The sequence below is a fragment of the Pteropus medius genome, unplaced genomic scaffold, assembly GCF_902729225.1.
Source record: "Pteropus medius unplaced genomic scaffold, Ma_sr-lr_union100, whole genome shotgun sequence".
Taxonomy (NCBI): Eukaryota; Metazoa; Chordata; class Mammalia; order Chiroptera; family Pteropodidae; genus Pteropus; species Pteropus medius.
This window is the reverse complement of record NW_024346667.1, coordinates 642,366-666,320: the sequence shown is the minus strand read 5'-3', so window position 1 is coordinate 666,320 and position 23,955 is coordinate 642,366. Positions and strand designations below refer to the sequence as shown.

Here is a 23,955-nt window from a genome sequence, read left to right as displayed (position 1 = left end):
ATCGCGTTGCCAGCCGAGGCGGCCGCCGCCGCCGCCGCCGCCCCTGCCGTTAGGTGGTGGGGTTTCTCAGCCCCGCGGCGGGAGGCGGGCCGGCCTCGGCTTCCTGTCGGAGGACGCGCAAGGATCCGGGCGTCGGAGTGTGTGCGAGTGCGTGAGTGTGTGTCGGTCGCACGGCGTGTCTCCGGCCGCGGGTTCCGCCTCCTCCCCTGCCGCTGCTGCTCACGGTGTAAGTCAATGTGAAGCAGCAGCTCCAGCCCGGGGATAAACATGGCGACGTCTCTGCATGAGGGACCCACGAACCAGCTGGATCTGCTCATCCGGGCTGGTAAGGACAGGGGAACTTTTCTCCTGTGCATCAGTGCTGCAGGAGAAGGGTGCACAGAAGGCAGGTGACTCCCCTGTGGCGGTCAGTGCCGGGGGTACAGTGTCCACCTCAGTCACTGGGGCGGCCGGGGGAAAGGGGGGTAGTGAATGAAGTAATGGAGGCGACGAATCAGGAAGTGATCACCTTGGAGAGTAACCTGCCTCGAATCCGGCGCTGTCGCTTCGGGGTGGGTTTGGCGAGCAGCGCCGGCAGCTGCCGGGCGGAGCGCCGGCCGCGGCGGCTGGAGGACCGAGCCGCAGTTAAGTTGGGGACTCGGGGGCGGACGAGTTGTGCGCTTCACCCTAGTTGCTGAGGAACCAGGAAGTGAGTGAGGCTGTTGTCTCCCGGCTGCGCCTGCCACGCTGTCTGGCCGGAGAGGCCGCTGCTGCCCGCGGTCGGGGGCGGCGGGCGCCGCCGGTGAACGCTCGCCACCTTCGCCCCGTTCTCCCCTCAGACTTGGTCCCCAGACTCATGACTTCCGCATGGACGAGACAGACCCGGGCCATGTCCGGTAGACCGCTACCCGCCAAAAAAAAAAAAATCGCTCTGACCCTCCTTCACATCCCCAGCTCGTACGGTCTCAGGAGTAACGGTCCGGGAAAGGGTCACTTAGCGTGGAGTGGCCCGGGATGCTGTTCCTCCTAGCGGCCCGCCTCCCTCTCCGGCTTTAATGGGTGGCCGTGAAGAAGTAGGTTTATGCCCCTTTCCTCGTGGGTTTTCTTTTTTTTTTTTAGGAGGGAGAATGGGTGGGACACGGAATATCTTGTACCCCTGACCTGGAGCGTTGGGGCGTCAGAGAAGAACGTTTATTTTGTAAACAGTGGGTGAATGTGAAGGAGTGGGCGACGCGAGGGAGTCTTGGCCCTAAGGAAGTCTCAGCACGGAATTGCCCCTCTCCCTTCCCCCCCAAACCTCCCACCATAGCGGAAGCGCCTCGGAGAGGACAGAACGGACGGGATTGACAGGCCTCTGGTTCCAATCTCCTCGCCGAGATGTTCCAAATGAGAACGTTGATTTCTGGGGGCGGGACTCTGGGCCCGCGCTGGGCCAATGAAGATTGGGCGGGAGTGAAGCTGACAATGTACGCATGGAATTGGAGGGAAGAGGAGTGTAAACACGGAAGTGGCCGCGGGGGTGGGGGATGTGCAGCGCCACTGCTGCAGCGGAAGGGCACGGACTTAAGTTACATAGAAAAGGCAGCTTTACTTAATAGCAGACAGCGCAGCGAGGGCCCCGAATGGATGTAGCAGTGCTTGGATCCTCTTTACTTACTGTAGTAATAAACGTACATGTTCCTTTCCCCGGGTTCTGTTTCATAGCGCCATCGATGGGAATTGGGGAATAGTCAGCAAAGAGTAATGCTGTGAAAGATCTTACTCTCTGTTTTTCATGCATTGTTTTTGGGGAGGGAACGTGAAATTAGTAGCTTGGTTGGTGAAACTGATTCCGCTCGTTTGGGAGAATCATAAACACGTGTATCTCTAGCAGAAGAACTTGTAAGTTCAAATAAAGTCTAGAATACTAAAGTCGTATGTATTGTATAACACATAATGAGTGACCAGCCTTTATTCTATAAAATGTCATACTAAACGTTTCAAAGGTCCCAAAGAAAAATCACAATTTTACTGAGTCGTGATTGAAACACATTTGATAGTTACTTTCTAATCAGAGCAAGAACTTAAGTATTAGTAAGTAAGAGGCAGAGTACAAGGAATACTCTGAGGCAAGTACAAGAACTTGGTTCCTTTGTGTATGTTCAGTCTATTAATAACAACATAATATGAATTAAAGGATGGAATTTTGGGCTTTATGTTATTGTTTGGGTTAGTGATGTTTCTGAGGGTTAAACATGTACATTTCAAGAAACGTTTCCAGTGGTTCTGAACGTACCAAGAGAACCTTAGAATAACCCCTGCAGTTAGACTTTTGAAAAATACTGTAGAGTGGAAGGCTTAATTTTGCCAGTGGAAGATACTTTTTCATAAGCTTTTGGAATTATCAGCGAAAGTGAATGTGACCTGTGAATATTTTGCTTGGAGTGGTACATATAGACAGTCTACAGTTTGAAAATACCAAAATTTTATCTCCCTTTGTTAAGGGTATTTTTTTTTTTTTAAAAGTTAAATGCGGATTTCCAGCCCTAGTGCATTTCTTCAATATATACAAACCTTAACGTCGAAATTTCCTTTATAGCTATAATGTCTTGTAAAGAATATGTTTTACGTATAATTGTTTTCAGATTATTTCCTCAATCATGTTCATGTAATCTGAAGCTTCTTTACAAGCCCTGTTTTAGATGGAAACTTGAGACTGGTTTGCTGATTTACCCAAGGTTTATTCAGTGAGTTAAAAGTTGGGGAGGAAAGGTGGCCCATAAAATAAAGAACCATGGATCTAAATTTTTATTGCTGCCCATTTCCAGTAACATTGGGAGAGTACTTTGTAATGTTTGTGTTTGTAAAATGCACAGAATGATACCTTTTTATTCCCGTGAGGGAAGTCATCAGGTGATAGACATAATTCTACCTCACAAAGATTTTACGATCTAATTGAGGAGACAGATGAAAATCTACATATAATATATAAATATGTAAATGTTAATATAACTACAGTGATTGTTATAATAGGTTGATGATTAGTGTAGAATGACTGAGACTAATGAAAACTTGTGGAGGAGGTAAGCTTTAAGTTGAATATGTTAGCATAACTGTTTCTAAGGAAGAATAAAGCACTTAATATTGCCCCTACTATTGTATGGGAAGGTACTAGAGGCTATATTTTTGCTTTTATTTTCCTCCTTTAAAGTCGATAACTGTCAGCTTTAGTTTCAGCTTTAGTTATCAACATTTATGCTGTTAGAGTAGTGTGAGTAAAGAATGAAATAAATAAGCTTATTTATTAAAAATCACTTTTATTTTAACATACAAAATATTTACTTTTCCTGGCAACATGATATATGAAAAAGAGCCTTAACCCTGAAGTCAGGAGCTGAGGATCTACGTCTAGCTGTCACTAAACTAGCTCTGTACTAGTGACTTAACCACTTTAAGCTTCATCCGGATTGAGTAGGTGATCTTTAATAACTTTTGAAGTTCTAAGATTATAAGTGGCTCAGAAATATTTAATGGACAGTGAAGGCTTCTATTCTTGGATTTCTTTACATTACGCCACATGAGTGACTATGTCTGTAAGGTTGTTATGTAAGTGGAGGTTAATTTCTCTTTAAGTCAGTCTTTGTGCCAGATTGGAACTTGAGGCCATGTCTAGATGTTGCAAATGACTATGTTATAGTGTATAATTTCAGCTCTCTTTCTCTCTCTCCATATATATAAGTTTTATATTTATAACATAGGGAAAACGAATGTTCTTAATATTTATGCGAAAGTATTGTGTACATATGGTCTCGATTTTCTGGAAGATTTTCAATTGAAAATATTCTGCCTTATTCTCAAGTGTACTTCTTTCTTCTTCTTTTTGAGACTTGAGAAATAGGGTCACCAGAAGTTTTGTTCTACTTTAATGTAGTTATTAATTGAAGGGAGAAAATTTTCTGGAAATTTAGACTAAGCATTTTTACTGACACAACAGTGTGTCTGGTTTGTCTAAGTTCATCATGAAATTTGAACTTGAAAGTCTTATTTCTCATTTTTTATATTTTGGAACAGTATCTTGAAAAGATAATCAATTTGAAAAAAAGTTAAGATATGAAAAGATGAAGCATGTGTTGAAATAAAACTGGAAGAATGGCAGTATTGAAAAAAATTTACTTGAAAGTGTGTAAGAAATTACTCTTCGGAACTCATTGCATTATTAGACTAAAATTCATATAAAAACTGAGTTAAAGAGTAACATCAGTGTGTAGTCAGGATAATTCAGCGTAAAACAATGTTCTTTAGAAACAAATTTGGTTGGTGGAGGGGGCAGTCAGGAGAGTGTTCTTGATAATTTTTTAAACTCCATGTGTTATCTAGAGCTTCAGTATTCAAAAGGATGCAAGGAAATATTTATGAAAAGCTTTAAAAAATCTTTCATGTGTAAGTGGACAAAGTACTGTGTGCTTATGGAAGTGTAAGCATAATTTTTCATCTGCACACTGATGTTTATGTTTAGAAGGTAAAATTTACAAAAACAGGATAGAATTTGGGGGTTTAATTACATCTGATAAAAAATTTCAGTTGCAGTTCTTAAAAGCTAAAATTTCTGATCTGGGGGTCTGGGAGTCTGAAGTCAAAATTGTTTTCATAATAATACTAAGACATTATTTACCTTTTCACTTTCACAAATATTCAGAGGAGTTTTCTGGAGGCTACATGACTTGATATTGCAAGAGATTTGAACGAAGAAGCAAATACTAAAGTTCAGCTGTTTTCTACCATGTATTAAAAAGATTTGCACAGGTGTAAAACAAAGCTACCCACTAAAGTTTTTTTTTTTGTTGTAGACAGATTATTTTCATAAGAACATCTTTAAAAGTATTGGGTTTATTATTTTAAATGAACTAAATATTTTTAAATTTTCTTAGATTTAATTTCAAGTAGGATAAATATCTGTACATAAGATTATTTATACAAGTAAAATCTCTGTGGGCCTCAATAATTTGGGTATAAAAGGGTCCTTTTATCAAAAAATTTTGAGTATAGCTGAAATACAATTTTAGTCTACACTTTTCAGTACCTGGCCACTAGCCACATGAGGCTATTCAGTATATTTAATATGGCCGAGAAACTGAATTGTTAATTTTAAAAAATTTAATTTAGACATAAAAGCTGAAGCAGTGGAAAACTCCTTTATATCGATTGTGTTGAAATGACAATATCTTGGATATGCTGAGTTAAACGAAAGATTAATTTCACCTTCCTTTTTTTTAATGTGGCTACTGGAAATTTAAAAATTATATGTAGCGTGTCATATTTTTATTGGACAGCTCTACTTCAGAAAATAATTTTATTCTTTCCCTTTTAAACTTTATAGTGCAACTATATTGATTAGAAAGTCAAAGGGGAACACATAAAGATGGAATGTCCTAGACCTTTATCTTTTCTCCCTTTTCATTGCATTCACTTGTATTCTTCACTCACCTGTTATGTTATAGCCTTGGGGCAGAGGATAAGCTGTGGTAAGTCAGATGTGGTAGTTGAATGATGACCTTGTGATATTAGTTTATGGTCTTGCTTGTAGGGGAATACCACTGACATCTAATGAAGTGTTTTCTAATTTTTTTCCATTCCTCTCAAATTCCTCTCAAATTAAACTGCTATTAGTTTTTATTTTTGACCTTAAGAACGTTGTTCTGAACTAAAGCCATTGCCAGCATTCTCTTCTGCAAAGCTGAGAGGTATGTGTCTTGTCAGACTTAATTACCAAGTTTGGTATTTAGTAACAGCTGTTGAATGAGTCTGGAATAGTCTTACCATACTAACAGCAGTTGATTAGAAAGCTAGAAATGGAATAAAGAAGACTCTTACCAATAGTAAAGGAGGGTACAAGCAAATTTAATTTTTGGCACTATGATTAACATTAAAATGGTTTTGAAATTTATTTGGTACACTTATTTCTTCAAGGAATATTGACTGGCAGCACTATCTATTAGTGGTAACTAGAAAATATCTGTCAGGTTACTTTTAGCTTTATTGTTTCTCTTTTTAAAATGAATTGCATATTATTTTCTCCCATATTTTTCATACACAGGTCTAGAAAGACACCAGTAAATCAAGTTTTAAGAGAAAAGGAATTTTCAACCTGCGCTTATAATTTGCTTACTTTGATTGCACAGCACTGTTAAATTCATGTTTATTCTTAAGAATTGTGCAAAACTTTTAGTTTGAATTGTATTTGAATTATTGATCAGAACAAAATAGTATTTAAAAGTTTTTTAAAATTACAGAAACTTGAAGAGAACTATTTCTTCAATTTGTGTTATCAGAAACCACTTGTTGACTTGTGTCAGCAAAAGAAAAGTAAAATGAGATAGTGCTCTCTTTTACAAAAGGGTCAATAAGTATTCTTGGAAACTATCATAGGTACATTATTGTACTACACTTGATCTTAGTCAAAAGGCCAAGAAGCAGCGGTACATTATTGTAAGTTGATATGTGTGAGTTTGTAGGTGTTCATCTTTTTTCCCAAATGTGTTTAGGGTTATTTTAATTAGTAAATTGAGAAAAAATAAAATTAGTAAGCACCAAAAAAGGAAATCATTGCTTTCTTAATCAGTTGTTAGCTTAAAGAGTAACTTTAAATTATTTTGCACCTTTATTTAGTTTTGACATATTTTACTTTCATTTGTGTTTTGACACTCTCTGAACTGTTAGTATAAGCTTCATGAGGCCAGAGATCTATTCACACTTGTATCTCAGGTGTATAGCTTAGGGTCTGGTACATGGTAAATGCTCAACAACCACTTGTTGACTATACTGTAGAGTATTAGATCTTCTGATTGATACTTCATAGAGAATTGATACATTGAATTTTTTTCATTATTGAATTTAAAGTATGAATGAGTTTTCTCCTTTATATATTTTTTATTTGTTTTACTCTAAATATAAAATATGTCTGGGAAATAAATAATATTATGTTGAGGTTAGAAATATGAGCATGAAAATAATTTCCACTGATGTAATACGAAATCATGGTTTTGAAAATGTACCTCAAACTACGTAAGAACTCAGGGTACCATCTGCGAGGCAAATTTTATTTTGTTGATAACTTTAAAATCTGGTAAAATTCTTGCCGTATTATCAAATACTCGAAGCTCTGATTTTAATACGTTGAGTTTTTAGGGTGTGTCTTAATACAATTACATAAGGAATTACTTTACCCACGATGGTTTATTAATAGCACCTAGGACAACAGCTAAATTGCAGCACAAGCAGACTTTAAAGAGAATGAAGTTCCTAGACTAAATTTTAAAAACCTGAGAATTTGTTTTCCAGAGTTCTTTGGTGTATGTGATTATTGTAGGGCGGTACTTTGAAAAAAATACTTGAGAATGGTAATGTATTTTATACTTACTAAGTTTCTTAAAGTAGAGCTGGAAGGACTGGTTGAATCCTTTGCTTTGGTGAAGCTGCAGATAAGAGTAAGCAGGGTCACCTAAAGATAGATTTACTTAGAGGTTTGGCTGCCTCTCTGGAACCGTTTAGCTTTGAGCAGATTTCCATAAATGGAAAGAGCAACTGGAGAGACTCAGTACCTTGGTCGAGAGTGTGGATGATGTGCAACAGGTGGTAAAACAGTCACTGGATTTTTTTTATAAACGCTCTCCAAATGACTGGTGTTTGAGGCTGAGGCTTTAGCATTTGGTGAATTTTGAGACTAAGTGGATTTTTTTTCAATTAAAAGTTTCTTGGAAACAGTTTTAAAAGATTCATATCTGGAAAAAAAGATTCATATCTTTAGTATGTAGAACTTGTGAGTTTGTAATACGATTTTATGGAATTCGTGTAAATATTTCCTTTTAGTTCTTTTAGAGGACATCTTGAAAAAAGTCTGTCAAATTAGAAACTGTTACATATTCATGTTTCCGAATTTCTTACCAAGTAAAACATTCAGTATTTTAAGTCAGGATGTGAAATTAATATATCTTTAAGATACTAAGTTTGTGCTTGAATTGCCAGTTTTTCTGTAAGTCAGTAAGTCAATGTACCTGAAGTTGTTTGTAACTTCAATACATAAAAGAGCTACTTGGATGCATATTGAAAGAAAAGTCTGTGTTAGGGACTGTAACAGATACAAAGATGAATTAAGATAGACCCTGTGACCTCAAAGAATTTATAACCTTATAGGAGTGATAATGGTGATAATTTCTTAATCACCATATATTGAATTCTTATCTGCATGCTTGTTTTTTATGGGAGTTGCCTCCCTTAAGTCTCACAGCTCTATGAGGTAAATAAGTAATGCTCCTGTTCTGTGAGAAGAAACTGACCCTTATAAGAAATTAAATTGCTGGCCTCAGATAACAGAAATTGCAAGTGGCAGAGACTAGAACCCAAGCCGTTGGATGTGGAATCCCAAACTACTGTTTTACACCTTACTGTTTCACACATAATTTAATCAGCAAAGCATAAAGTAAGTGCTAGGACTGCTACAGAAGGTGGTAAAATCAGAAAAGGCTTCATGGGAAAAAAACCAACAACACAGAGACTCTTTTTAAAAAAAAATTTTGGGGTTAAAGCCAGCAAAGACCAGTGAGGTCCTGAAGAAGAGAGCAAGGTTATTGTGAAGAAAAAAAATTCTCAAGAGCTTTGGTGCTAGAGCCACTGCACTCTCACGCAGGAGGGTCCGTAGGAATTGAACCAGTTAATTATATTAACTTAGCAATATGTGTTTCTGATTGATTCTGATAGGTATTACCCCTGATTTTAGTAGTAGTATATCAGAATATAGAAATGACCATCTGCCCCGCCTCCCTGCTAGGTTAGTTTTGGTCTAAAATTGATACAGGGTTCCATTTAAGGGTCTTTCTTTGTCTTCCTTTGGATAAGATTCAGAAATTTCTCAATAATTTCTAATCAGTCTCAATAGTTGCTTTAAATCAACATTCATTTTGCAAAGTGTGGATACTAGGTCGTTTTGTGTTTAAATTCTGTAAATAATTTACATAGACTAATATGTGTCAGTGGCTTAGTCAAACAGAGTTGATTTATGTTTATTTCTTCTAACATGTTTTAATTTAGTAATGTGTCCAGTACATTTTTAATAATTGACTAGAACTTTTTTCTCCGCAGTGGAAGCATCAGTCCATAGCAGTAATGCGCACTGTACAGACAAGACAATCGAAGCTGCTGAAGCCCTGCTTCATATGGAATCTCCTACCTGCTTGAGGGATTCAAGAAGTCCTGGTGTGTGAACTGTTCTTTTTTATATATGCATCTAGAATGAAATTTTTTTTAAAAAGTGCAAGAGGATTGTTGGTGTTCTCAAGATGAGTACCTGTGACAGCAATAATTGATCTTTGTCAAAGTTCCCAAGTCTTAAATACTTAGTTTTCATAATAAATGATACAGGAAATGCCCATTAGAGTTAGACAAATGTTCGATAAGTCGCTATTTATACTATCATGTCTTACTTCCTTTACTCTGGGTAAATCACAAACGTTCGTATAGCAGTCCTTATGCGAATGGCAGATGCGGGTAGTTGCCTCCTATGACCACTTTCAATCCTTTATTCATGATTAATAGGCAGTGACTCCAAGGAAGTGTCCCTGGTGGAGAGAGGAGGTGGCTTCCACCATTTCCTCACACTCCCTTCAGACTGCGAGTTTTCCTTTCTTTTGGTCTCTTTTTTTCATTTGAGACTGCCTTTGAGAATCATTTGGTTCTAATTTTAATTTGTCCTAATTTTAACGTCCAAATGTTAATTTGACTTGATGCAGTCAAATTAAGGGTTTCACAATAAATACTAAGAGCAACTAGACTTTTAAAATAGAACAGAAATCCCATGTATTATTCGTGGATGTGAAAAGAAAATTAAGACATACTGGTCAATGTGTTAATCCAAGAGAGTATGTATTAACTATCGCTTAATCAAAATAGAAATGTCATATCCTGATTATTTGTGCACATTGGAAGGAAGCCAGAACAGCATTATCGTATGTAATAGAATACCAAATAGCCACCTATATGTACAATTTAGTACATATTTAGTACAAAATTCAGGACTGACCCATTAAGTAAAAATTTTAAATATTGAAAGATGATTTTCATTGAGCTGTAATGAGCCAATTTTCCTTTTCTTGGTATTTTAAAATGAACTTAAGTACTGACTTTTCACTGAAATCACATTTATTAATAGTTTTAGGTTTTATACTATGCATGTATTACCTAGTTAAAGAATAATGATGGGTACATGGAAGGAAAGTAATCATTAAATAACTTGCTACTACACTATTGTTTTATTTTCATATGTTTTCCCAGTTGTTAAAATAATTCGAAGACTTCTGTAATGACTTGAAAATATGTCTAAGTGTGAAGAATGGAGGGTGACTACTCATGATCACCCCCTTAACCCATTTCCTTCGATTTTCTTTGCGTTTTTTTCCTTATATACTTTAATTTGCACATTTAGCGAATGAACTTCAAGTCCTTATCTTGCTTTGATGAATTTTTAATAAAACCTCACCTTTACTAAGTATTGAATTGTCCACATTAAGAAACATTAATCGGGGCGGGAAATTTTAATTTTTCAACTTTTTTTTATAGTGGAAGTGTTTGTTCCTCCTTGTGTATCAACTCCAGAATTTATCCATGCTGCTATGAGGCCAGATGTCATTACAGAAACTGTAGTGGAGGTGTCAACTGAAGAATCTGAACCAATGGATACCTCTCCTATTCCTACGTCACCGGATAGCCATGAACCAATGAAAAAGAAAAAAGGTAGAGTATATTTATAAATTTCTGGAAAAGCCAGTGAAATTTTTTCTGGCACCATTTTCCCCACCAAGGGTCATAGGAAGTATGTGCTGTAGATTTATAATTGATGTTATTTTAATTTAGATGTTCTCAAAGAATCAACACAGCGAGATTTTAATTTTGTGTTTCAACATATTCATACTGTTTAAAGGAATTAGTATTTAAGCCCTAAAAGTAGCTGCCTGAAAATGAGATTATAACAGTTGTTGGACACAGAGAAGGCAGACCAGAGAGTCACTGCACATTGTCTACTTTTCGATCCTTGATTACTTAAACTTTTTTTTATTCTTTATTTTCTCTATGTTTCATAAGCTTATCTTCCTATTCTTTTGCGGGCATTAAAATAAAGGCCCGATTTTCTTTCATATACCTTCTTTTAAATACCAAGATTGCCAGTAGGGACCTCTAAGTGAAATAAACTCACCAGTGGATAAAGAATATTTCCAGTTACTGTTTGACTCTTGCAGACAGAGACTGCTCACCTGACCCCGGGTGGGGGGTGGCCACAAGGCCCCAGCACATCTCCAACATCCTGAGGAGAGATGGGCAGTAAGTGGGTCCTTTTCCTGTTTGAATCAGAGGATAAAACTTGAAAGAAATGAAATATATATAAATGGGTACTCATCTAATTCCTCTTTCTTCACGTTTTAAAATGCAAAACAAAAAGGCAAAAATAAGAGAATTGTGTTAAAACTATGTTTTTTCCCCCAATTTTTTTGATATAAGTGTTTCTAACTGCTGTGCTGTTCATAGGTCTTTTCTAATTGCTGTGAGGGATACAATGAAGAATAAGACAGAGTGCCTTCCCTCATATAATACTTATATAGATTATGTGTATATTGAGAGAGGTATGAATGAGAGAATTTAGAAGAATCATTTCTTGTTGTAAACATTTAAAAACAAAAGGCATACATATTAATAGTTCTGTTTACTCACTGTCCACCATAGCCTTTGGCTGGTTGTTTCCTATGGGAGTTATTACAAAGTACTTAAGAGATTTTTAGATTTAAAAGAAAGAAGACTATGAAAAGCTGGGATCATTTAGGTAACCAAGACCTCTAGATAAACAGATTGATACATGGTTATAACCTAAGAGATTTGATATAAATGAGGAAATAATTTGCCAATTTAAAACTAACTATATATTTGAAAGTAGATGGTCTTAATGAATGACCATTTAAAAAATTACATAAAACACATTTATTTATTTGTGGTTAAATACATTTGGGACATACAGTTACGTAGGTTATTTTTTTCTTTAATAGGGCCCTTTTTTTTAATTTCCAGAGCTTTTAATATACTTATGTGTGTTGTGAATCTCTAAGAGAAGCATGCAGTGTTCTAAAAGTTGATTTGAGTGTAGAACCCTTTTTCCTACTGATGAATAATGTATTTTTCAAAGAATGTGATTTGGGAAATGCTGCTTTATAAGAAGATAACAAGTCCTTTTGGGCTACCTTTCCTTTTACGTAGTTAGGCTTTTGTGCTTTACTTTAGGAGACAGTAAAATGTTAATCTTACTAATGATTGATTTGTATATATAAACATTATTTAAATTGAGAAGTTAAGCTCTGTTTTAACAAGACCAGTGAACTTTCTGTTTTAATTTTGGCAAAGTACACTAACATTGATAAGAATTATAATAAAATCCTAGAACATAATAGCTATGCATTTTGAAATATAAATTAAGGTACTTTAATCTAGTTCTTTATTTGGCTTTAAATAGTCCTTGCTAATTAAGAGTAGAGTGACATCAGAAATCACAGATGTTTGACAATCACCAAATCAGTAATAGTATGCAGCCATATTTCAGAGATATTGCAGGTTCATTTCCAGACCACTGCAATGAAACAAGTATTGCAATAAAGTAAGTCTCACAATTTTTTTGGTTTCCCAGTGCATATAAAAGTTGTGTTTATACTATACTGTAATATATTAAGTATGCTATAAATAGCATTATGTCTTAAAAACAAATGTGCATACTTTAATTAAAAAATAATTTACTGCTAAAAATGCTAACCATCATCCGAGCCTTCAGTGAGTTGTAATCTTTTTGTGGTTGGAGGGTCTTGCCACGATGTTCATGGCTGCTGACTAATTAGGGTGGTGGTTGCTAAAGTTTGGGATAGCTGTGGCAATTTCTTAAAATAAGACAACAGTGAAGTTTGCTGCATTGACTGACTCTTCCTTTCATTTGAACACTTAGAGGCCATTGTAGGGTTGTTAATTGGCCTAATTTTAATATTGTATCTCATCTACCGCCATGCCACCCCGAACAAGCCCGAACCCGTCTGACTGTGGAAGCTAAGCCGAGTTGGGCCTGATTAGTACTTGGATGGGAGACCACCTAGGAAGACCAGGTGCTGTAGGTGTAAAAAATAAAAAATGAGGGATTGTAAACTGACAAGGTCCTTGCAATCTGTGAGGTCAACCAAGGGTTACCTCGCCTAAAAAAAAAAATAATAATAATAATATTGTGTCTCTAGATAGGGAGGCCTGAGGAGTGGGAGAAAGGTGGGGGAACATTCAGAACACACACTTATCGATTGAGTTTGCTGGCTATTGTGGGTATGATTTGTGATACCCCAAAACAACAACGATAGTAACGTCAAAGATCACTAATCACAGAACTCCATCACAAATATAATAATAATGAAAAAGTTGGAAATACTGTGAGAATTATGAAAATGTGATACAGAGACATGAAAGGAGCAACTGCTGTTGGAAAAATGATGCCGGTAGACTTGCTCAGCTGAGAACCTATTGGTAAAAACGCAATATCTGTGAAGTGCAATAAAACAAAGTGTGCCTGTACTTAATTTGAAAATACGGTAGTCCCCCTTTATTTGTGATTTTGCTTTCCATGGTTTTAGTTACCCACGGTCAGCTGAGGTCTGAAAATATGAAATGGGAGATTCCAGAACTAAACAGTTCAGAAGTTTTAAATTGCACGCAGTTCTGAATAGTGCGATGAAATCTTGAGCCTTTTCTCCCTCCGTGTCCAGCTTGGGATGTGAATCTTCCCTTTGTCCAGTGTCTCCATGCTGTATATGCTTCCTGCCTTTTAGTCACTTAGCAGCAGATATCAGATTGACTATCATGGTATCACAGTGGTTGTATTCACGTCACCCTTTTTTAACTTAATAATGGCCCCAAAGCTCAAGACTAGTGATTGTGGCAATTGGGGTATGCCAAAGAGAAGTTGTAAAGTTCTTCCCCGTAAGTGAAAAGGTATGTACGTATAGGAAAAAAATACAGTCTATATAGGGTGCAGTACTATCCATGGTTTCGGGCATCCCCTGGGGGTCTTAGAACATGTCCTCCGTGGATAGGGGGACTACTATATCATACACTTGAATGTTCCTTTTACCTGCCAGCTAGTGTCCATCCATCAGCTTACCTGCTGAGGTCTGAATACAGTACATTTCAGACTTCTGCCTTCTTTAATGTAGGGAAGTACAGCTCTTGTTTTTCTGTTTATTGTGGATGCTAGTCTGAAAGAGCCTTCTGGCAGAAGTAAGAAGAAACAAAAGGAAGGGCATAAACATTACACATATGAAGTAATTACTTGGAAGATTTTCTTACTCTTATAATGTACCTGTATGTTTAGGTGGGGGAATTTGAATACTTGGGCTTAAATTCTGGTGGATTGGCTCAGAGCAGTAGAGAGTGTTTAATATTTTTTACTTTTCCTCATTTGAGCTCCAAGGGCTTCGCAGATTATCAGATCTTCTGCAATAGGTAGGTAAAGCTTTTTCTAACAATCCTGTAGACCAGAAAACAAAAAAGTTTGCACTAGAATCTGTTTCCATTGCCGCATTATTAGAAAAAGATTACCAAATTGAGGCTCTGACCATGTAAATTATAGGTTAATAGTATCTGAGTTGCCATCTATATTGAGATTACTACCAATTAACAACTGCTGTAATCTAAAATTGCAGAAGTGCTTTTAATGCTCTTTTTAAAGAAACTCGTTATATACACTGAGTATATTAATCCACAAATTTAGTGCCACAAATTTAGTGTTCAGTTTCATCGATAATATGTTATCAAAGAGTCTGCTAATCATGCTTATGTTATTTTTCTTGTTTTCAATGTATGGTTTCCATATCTTATTTTTTCAGTTGGCCGTAAACCAAAGACCCAGCAATCACCAATTTCCAATGGGTCTCCTGAGTTAGGTATAAAGAAGAAACCCAGAGAAGGAAAAGGTAATTTGGGGAGGGCCGTTTTGGAGGTGAGATGATTTTGTTTTTCAGTCAGGTTACATTTTTGCATTCTTAAGGAAATTATTTCTGGTACATGCATATTTGGAAATACTGTCTTTGGTAGTTTTTAATCAGGGATATATCAGCATCACCTGGGAGTTTTTCAAACTATGCTGGCTCCCTATTGCACTTAGATTCTCTAGCCATAGATATACCAGGGGAGTGGAAGGAGGAAGGCATTTATATTTTGAAAGGTCCTAAGTGCAGCCTGACACACACCATTCTGAAAAAGGAGCCATAGTTATAGAGGATGTGTGTTATGTACAATAGCATGCATCCGCATGTAGGGACACTTAGAATAGAAGTTTACAACTAAGACTTATTTCAGATATAGTTTTTTAACTGATAGTAGCAATGCAGTAATCCAAGGCAAGCTGGATTTAATCTTCCAGTCAACAAATTTGAGTTGTATCAGGAGTCAGAATAAACATTTCCCACTTTTTTGCTTTAGAATTTATATTTTCTTATTAAAAACAAAAATAGCAATGATCCTCCCACATTCTGTTCTATTACTTTGTTGGATAAGTTGTATTTCAAATAATATTTTAATAATGGTTTTAGGTGTGTTCTGGTAACTAAAAATTTATCACTTCATGAATAAATGTTTTCAGACCAATGTTCAATAGTTGGATCATTTTGGATTAATATACTCAAATTTAGTCCATCCTCGACAGGTGTTCTGACATCTCATTTTAAGTCGTTAAAGCTATAATTAAGTCTAGTAAGCCTTCTAAGAAATTTAGACAAATTCCAGTGAACTCTTATTTATTCAGGAGCTGATAATTCAACTTGGGACAGATTGAGAAAACTTCTTTGTGTTTGGTCATTTTATATTTCTAACATCTTAGGTATTATCTTTTAACTTAAATTGAAAACTTTAAAACTTACATGATAGTAGTAAATGTTAGAAAGCTAAAATTTAGAGTTATTATAACTATAGTTATTACTGTTTTTTAAAATTCATCCAGTGTTTACTCTTTTGCAAAATGATAATTCTGCATGGACGTAATGAACTACCTGGTATGATAAAGAACGCTTTCTTTTCTGAATTGTTTTCCTTGAAACTAGAAATAGAATTGTCAGTTTTACTTGGGGATGGGACCTGGGGTGGAGCATTTAAAGATAACCTGAGGAATGTTGATGAATCTAATTCAACACACCCGGAAGCATTCACATCCCTACTATGTACAAGGCACTGTCTATGCTATATAAAATTTTCTTCCAGAATAAGTTCTCTGCTCACTTTTGCTATGTCCGCTCACAGGGCCTGACAATCTGGTCATAAAATAAAAATGCCCCAGCTCTACATCTTGTTCTATAGTAGTTGAAAGTTATGCATGGTTGAATAGTAAGAGATTTTAGGTATTGATGCTGATGTAATAGGGCTTCCAAGATATAAATGCAATATTGTGAAGTCGAAGGTTAATCTCTTTAGGTCAAGAGATGTATATGGGGCTCAACTACGGGTTAATAGATGTATTGAATTTTTAAGGAAATCCAGAATGAAAATGAAATGCTAGAGGAAGTGGACATCAGCTTTTAGATTGAGGAGCAGTGGCTTGGTTTGGAAGCCTTCCACCCTTCGAAGTTCTCCTTATGTAGCCTGTAACTTGGGTCTGGATTCGAGGATAGTAAAGCTATTTTGAGTAGGAGCCTGGAAGTGGCCTGGTGATTCAGTGTAGTGGCCTGTGTAGTCTAATCTTAGCATTCTTTTCTGTTCTTCCATTGGTTTAAGAACCTCTGTACCTAGAGGCTTACTAAGGGAATCAAAGAAAAGCAGCAGCCTGTAAAGCCTGGGCATCTAATAATCACCGTCCATTACTCTTCCTCTGCTTCCAAAGGAAAAAAGAGTGATGCTTTCTGTTGGGTTAAGTTCCTTACTTTACCTACCCAGATTCCCTCCTTTTCTTCTGTGCAGATCTTAGCCATCTTCTAAGATGCTGTCATGTCTTTCCAGTTCACTTAATTTTCACTCCTGAAATCTCAAACATTATTTTCTGTCATTCATTTGGATTTTAATTATGCATTGCTTTGTAATGTATCTTATATCTTATATTGTTTCATACTGTTATATATATTTATGATTTTTGTTATCAGATACTTGGTTATGTACTAGACAACACAATTTGAAACTGTACAAATGATTGCTCATATAGTCAAGTATTTAATGACAGACAGTACCTTTGCATTTCACCAGTAGTAAGTGAATTGATTTTTACCCAGCATAATTAAATATTTGCTTTTAGTTATGTGTTTAATTATGTTAATGAATTTTTAATCAATGCCTATCATTATTTTCAAAGGAAACACAACCTATTTGTGGGAGTTTCTTTTAGATCTACTTCAAGATAAAAATACTTGTCCTCGGTATATTAAGTGGACTCAGAGAGAAAAAGGCATATTCAAACTTGTGGATTCAAAGGCTGTCTCTAAGCTCTGGGGAAAGCATAAGAACAAGCCAGACATGAACTATGAAACTATGGGACGAGCTTTGAGGTAAGAGCACAAAAGAATGAATTTTCAAACAAAATGCATACATCTCTTTATATTGTCCTTTAGCTGTTTAAAGAGAAGCTCTAAAAACCCCTTATTTATTATAACTTAATTTTGGGGGGTATTCTAGAGGTGCTTCGTGGATTTGGAGCTAGATAGGGAGAAAGGAGTTTGGTCTAGATGTCTAAAATTTCAGTATCATTGGAAAATACTATTTTTGCAGAAAATGTGCTTTTGAACTTAGGACTGTTTCTTAATAGAAAGTTAAGTTGTAGACCTTTAAAAAGAAATTTAAAGCCAAACAAAACAGTTTCCAAATTGTTAATTTGCTGCATTTCTTGTGAATTTGTTATAATGGCTATATAATGGTGATATGAAAATTTCTCTTTAAGTTTTGTCAGTTCAAGAAACCCACAAAACTTTGTAATGTACGTGGCTTCTAATTAAGGGTGTCTGTAAATGAACATAGTTTATGTGACAGTATTCAGATATCCCATAGATTCATCTCTACTAAGCACGGCTAAGGTAATTTTTCCATATAATATCAGATTGTTTTTATAACCTTTGTAAGTCAGAGTTGAGTTTTTACCAGTGTTTGTAAAATACAATAACATTCTGTATTTAGGCAAAATCACTTCCTTTAAGAATGAACTCTGAGCTACTTTGTGGATCTCTGGATCTCAAAGTTATAGGACTTGTGGTACCAGGTTCCACCTTCATTCTTACTTCAAATTCGCAGCCTTTTGAACAATTCAGAAGAGCTCCTTATCTTACAGGAATAAATGAATGTTTCTGTTAGTGTCCATTCTACATGGTTTTTTTTTTTTTTTGAGAAAAAAAAAAAGTAATACATTTGATTCACTTAGTACTTTTTCTCTTACAGATATTATTACCAAAGGGGTATTCTTGCGAAGGTTGAAGGACAGAGGCTTGTATATCAGTTCAAGGATATGCCCAAAAACATAGTGGTCATAGACGATGACAAAAGTGAAACCTGTAATGAAGATTTAGCAGCAGCCACTGATGAAAAATCCTTAGAACGTGTGTCACTGTCTGCAGAAAGTCTCCTGAAAGCAGCAACCTCTGTTCGTGGTGGGAAAAACTCATCTCCACTGAACTGCGCCAGAGCAGAGAAGGGTGTAGCTAGAGTTGTGAACATCACTTCCCCTGGCCATGATGCTTCGTCCAGATCTCCTACTACTACCGCATCTGTATCAGCCACAGCAGCTCCAAGGTAAATGAAGATGGTCAGTTGTAATGTATTTGCTGTTTAGAAAGCTCCCTGGCAGAAAGATATGCTCCCTTTTTTAATACCAGCATTCTAAGAACCCACTGTTGGTCAGGACTTTGAAAAGAACTTGATATTTTAAATGTATTGTGTTATACTGTTAAAGTAGCAGATGTCTCCTTTAACCTGGATTGGTTTTTATGGTTTTATAGATAGAACTTAAATGTGGGATTTGATTTTTAAAATGTATTTATTTCATGGTATTTCATATTCTAAATGTCAGGGATCGTCAGTACATCTGTAAAATTTGGGAGCGCTAGTTTGTACATTTTGGATTGGCAGTCATATTTTTGCACGAGACCTATTTTCTAATTTAGCATTCAATATAATCAACTTTTTTTTAATCTACTAGGACAGTTCGTGTGGCAATGCAAGTACCCGTTGTAATGACATCGTTGGGTCAGAAAATTTCAACTGTGGCCGTTCAGTCAGTTAATGCAGGCACACCGTTACTAACCAGCAGTAGTCCAGCAACAGCAAGCTCTCCGAAGGTCGTTATTCAGACAATCCCTACTGTGATGCCAGCCTCTACTGAAAATGGAGACAAAATCACCATGCAGCCTGCCAAAATTATTACCATCCCAGCTACACAACTGGCACAGTGTCAACTGCAGACAAAGTCAAATCTGACTGGATCGGGAAGCATTAACATTGTTGGAACCCCACTGGCCGTGAGGGCGCTGACCCCGGTTTCCATAGCCCACGGTACACCTGTAATGAGACTCTCGGTGCCTACTCAGCAGGCGTCTGGCCAGACTCCTCCCCGAGTAATCAGCGCCGTCATAAAAGGGCCAGAGGTTAAGTCAGAAGCAGTGGCAAAAAAGCAGGAACATGATGTGAAAACTTTGCAGCTGGTACAAGAAGAAAAACCGGCAGATGGAAATAAGACAGTGACCCACGTAGTGGTTGTCAGTGCGCCTTCAGCTATTGCCCTTCCGGTAACTATGAAAACAGAAGGGCTGGTGACGTGTGAGAAATAAAATAGCAGCTCTGCCATGGACTTTAGACTGTTAGTGATAGTACTAACACATATTTGCAAGGGGTATCATCAAGAAAAGTCAAAAGAAGACTTTAAAACATTTATAATGCATATAAGAAAACAATCAGACTTACTGGAAATAAATTACCTATCCCATGTTTCAGTGGGAAATGAACTACATATTGAGATGCTGACAGAAAACTGCCTCTTACAGTAGGAAACAACTGAACCCCATCAATAAGAAAAAGGATTGAAAGGGACCAAGCAACTCACTACAATATCAAGTTACACTAAGACTTGGAACACTAACATTCTGTAAGAGGCTATATAGTTTTCAGTGGGGGAGGGGTTGGGATGGGTGATCTCATTGTTACATATAGCAATTTTTGATGCATTTTATATGCATACCAGCAATTATTACTGTGTTCACACAGAACTCACTTAACTGGTGCTATGTGAAGACTGCTAATATAGGTATTTTAGAATGTGAATTGAAGAATGGATCCAAAAGTTTCAGAGGATAGCAAAAAAAGATCTAGTGCGATTTTTTTTTTTTTATATCATATAGCTTAAGCTGATTTAAAACAAAGGCCTTAGACTAATTTTCGGTTTTCTTTATTGAAATAAGCTAACGGCTTGTTTGTGTAAAGCTTTTTTTATTAAAAGAAAAAAAATTTAAAAATCTTGTACCTAGCACAGTATTGTTATAGAATTTACATGTAACATTTTATATGGTAGTTTAAGTCTGTCAGTTTCTTAATTGTGGACAAATTAACAGTTGGCTTTGGCCTTTTGCTGTAACACGCCTGTGTCACTCACTTAGCCCTGGCATCTGTGCAGACACATTTCCAGTTCTCCTGTCACTTGGAAGTTAAGGCTCAGCATGAATTTTTGTCAGGCAACTCTAATACCTGGAGTTTTCTTTCTTTTTTTTTTTTTAGTTGAAGTTTAAGAGGGAAAGTACCAGTGTTCAGATTTGAACTATAATAGTTTGTATATTCAACATTTGAAGTATATTCTATTTTGTTGTACTCTTGTTTCAAAGTGTATTCAAGTAGGTTTTCTGAAATATAGAAATGAAACTTATATTGCGTTTTGTTCTCTGGTGATATTTATAACAATATTCAAAAGCTAGTATAGAGACATCGTTTTAGTTACGAATAGAAGTCCTGTTTCTCATTCCCAACTACTGTGTAAGAAATTCTACTTCTGTTTTGTTCCATTGTATTAATATTTGGCAAATATCTGCATGTTGCCACTTTCTAATTACTATCATGAACTATAATGTTCTACTTACCATAATGAATTTACTATTTTGATGTTGGCCACACTTAAAGAATTTATATTTGAAATCAGACCATTTCTTTCTCAATCAGACTTTTTGAGGGTTAGAAGAGTAATACTCTCGCCCTTTTACAAATTAGGATGTGGAGGTACCAGAGGGATTACATGAATTTCCTTATTTCACACCAAACTAGGTCCTGTGACTCCACATCTTAATGCTCTTTCTACTATAAAGAAAAGTTGTCTATTTTTACATCTTTTAGAAATTTAAATAAACTGATACTTAATATTTTGTGGCCTTTAATTGTGCATTTCATCAAATATTACTTAGGTCGACAAAGGTTTTTATAACAACTCCCTTTATCTTTTATCTTTTCCATAAACATACCTGATGGTACTTTTTAATAAAAGCTCAAAGAAAAACTCATCTGATTATCCCATTTGAGAGTTAATCTCAAATTTTTACCTCCTGAAAACATTTCCTAAATATTTCCGCTTTCAAAATTGTACTGTATGCTTTGGCATTTAATTGTATTGTCTTATTTGCACTGCAGTTTGATTGTCGAGTAATGCCTTCCACAGAACTCTTTGGGGGCAAAATCATACTGTACCTACACCTCTCCACAAGTGCTGAGCATATTAGACATACAGATATTTATTGATTTTAGTAATATTTGCTAATAATATAAGTCACGTGCTATGGAAGATAGCTAAAGAAACTTAAATTTTAAGCAAGTAATTCTTTCCTTCTAGGCTGTATTATTAATTGGTTCTAATTAGGTTAAACAAGGCTACCTCGCTTACCTCCACCATTCTACCTCAACATTTTTCTGTATCTCTTTCAGAATAAGCACACCTATAGCCTAGATTTGGAAGCATACATATTGACAGTATGTACTGATTGGAATGTTTCTGGTGATTGACATTACCAGTGGTATGGCTTTTAATTTCAACCCTCCTAAACCATAAATCATATTCGTTTTTTGTCTCCAGCATATTGGAGAAGAACCACATAATAATGGCTTAATGTACTAAATTTTCCAGCCTCAGTAGGCATTTGAACAATGATCAGTAGTCTGTCCACTTATTACTTAGGCCATCTGCGAGCAACAATTCCAGCCTTCACCACTCTGCTTTACCACATTACCATTATGCCTCTTTACAGACAACACATGGAAGTCATGGGCTGTAAGCTCCCTCCATTTCCGGAACTCTTGCTATAAGACCATCTACTTATTCTAGCACCCATCCTTAACCACCTGTCTCCGTTGGTGGGCAGGTATGCCTTCTTTCTGTACTCAGCATCTCCTCCACTTTCATACTTATTTGGTTTCCTTGTTCCAACAGTTAATAGCGCATCATTCTTTTTCTTCTGTAGCTTGCAGTCTGGATTCTGGCTTAGAAAAGTTCTCATTGAAGTCTCGATTAACCTAATATTCAAATCAGACATGCTTTTTCCTCCCACGTGATTGTGTGTCTCAGCTTTAAAATTCTTTGATTTTCTACAACCCCTCATTTTACCTCCTGCTCGACCAACTCTTCTTAGTTGACTTGCTTTCCTTCAGCTTTCCCTTTGAATGTTAGTACTCAGCAAGATTCCGTCTGTGGGGCTCTTCCTTATAGAGTAGTTGTAAGAATTAAATAATTAAGGATTTAGAACCAGTGCCTGGCATATATGAAGCATTCTGTTAAATGTTTACTGTTATATAGATTTCACCTCAGAATAATTGTTAGATAATCTCACCCCTGCATATAGATCTTACTACCTAATATATTCTAGCTTAGACTTTAAGTCTTAGGTGGGTTTATGTAATTGCCAAGTGGCTACTTCCTCTTGAATGTCCAATTGAACTTTTCTAAAATGTTTCTTTTAGCTCAGTAAGTGACCTTACCAGCAACCCCATTACTCGACCCTCCACAACCTTACCTTATACACTATGCCTTTGCTGGTAGCCTCCCATAACTGACTTCCCCCACCCGTTAACATCTTTTGTCTTCAGCTGAAGATGCTATAATTAAGGTGGTGGCCTCAGCCATTTTGCAAGTTACTGTTTTCATGGGTCTCCCATGTATACAGGAGGTATACACATTATTAAACTTGTTTTTTTCTCTTGTTAATCTGTCTTATTACAGGGATTTCTCAACCAAGAACCTAGAAGGATAGAGGGAGAATTATTTTTCCTCCCCTATAGAGCAATAGGCTAGACCATAAAGCCTAGCTGTGTAGTAGGTGAGACCATCACGGCTTGTGTAAGTACACTCCATGACGTTCACATGATGAACTCCCCTAACGCATTTCTCAGAACTTGTCCCTATCATTAAGCAGTGCATGACTGTATTGGACAACATCTGAAATTCAAGTGTTTGGCTTTCATTCTCGTCCAGATTTGCTTGCTTAAGGCTGTTGTGATAATCTCCCTTTAGACTGCTGTACTTTGGGGTCAGTAAACAATATTTAATGCCTGTACTTGTAAGTATTCTAATCAGTATTGTGTTTCTTAGCACGCATAATGGTCATCATCTGTTAAGATTTGAACCAAATGGTACAGATGTTCTTTCTGTTTGCTTTTCCTTCATAGCCCCAAGATTTTCTGTATATAATATACTGAAAACCTCATTTGTTTCCAAAGTGGTTCCAGTGCAGAAGATTTGGGTGCAGAGCCATTTTGGGGAACTCCAGCCTTGGTGCTGAGAGATTACATATAAGCATACCATGGATGTGTTCCGTGTGCTGCTATAGATCCAGTTTTGTCCCCTTTAAAAATGAAGGTCTGTGTAAATGGATAGTGTGGGCCACCACATAATAGTATTAAAACATCAAATCTATCCCAGATTCTTTTTGGGCTAAAAAGACAAGCTATTAAAAA

General features: G+C 36.6%; 1 protein-coding gene, 1 long non-coding RNA gene and 1 pseudogene across 16 annotated transcripts in view; 2 read left to right on the top strand and 1 right to left on the bottom strand.

The window, feature by feature from the left end:
* ELF2 (E74 like ETS transcription factor 2) overlaps positions 1 to 20,890 on the top strand; it is a 79,733-nt gene extending 58,843 nt beyond the window's left edge. For 4 of the 15 annotated variants that reach the window (XM_039875788.1, XM_039875789.1, XM_039875794.1 and 1 more), the window contains 7 exons: positions 9,094 to 9,207; positions 10,567 to 10,740; positions 14,479 to 14,517; positions 14,901 to 14,987; positions 17,348 to 17,540; positions 18,421 to 18,771; positions 19,178 to 20,890. In XM_039875788.1, the coding sequence (XP_039731722.1) occupies positions 9,094 to 9,207; positions 10,567 to 10,740; positions 14,479 to 14,517; positions 14,901 to 14,987; positions 17,348 to 17,540; positions 18,421 to 18,771; positions 19,178 to 19,805 (1,586 nt within the window). In that variant the 3' untranslated portion in view covers positions 19,806 to 20,890. Of the gene's footprint in view, positions 1 to 5; positions 326 to 9,093; positions 9,208 to 10,566; positions 10,741 to 14,478; positions 14,518 to 14,900; positions 14,988 to 17,347; positions 17,541 to 18,420; positions 18,772 to 19,177 lie in introns of those variants that run through there. The other 11 variants (XM_039875790.1, XM_039875800.1, XM_039875799.1 and 8 more) reach the window with 7 other exon arrangements.
* Positions 13,030 to 13,148, top strand: LOC120613652 (uncharacterized; annotated as a pseudogene).
* Positions 13,592 to 17,349, bottom strand: LOC120613213 (uncharacterized). Its single transcript, XR_005655615.1, has 2 exons — positions 16,935 to 17,349; positions 13,592 to 14,542 (listed from the first exon to the last, which is right to left on the bottom strand). It is a non-coding gene; the product is annotated as an uncharacterized LOC120613213 (long non-coding RNA).
* Positions 20,891 to 23,955: the final 3,065 nt, after the last annotated feature.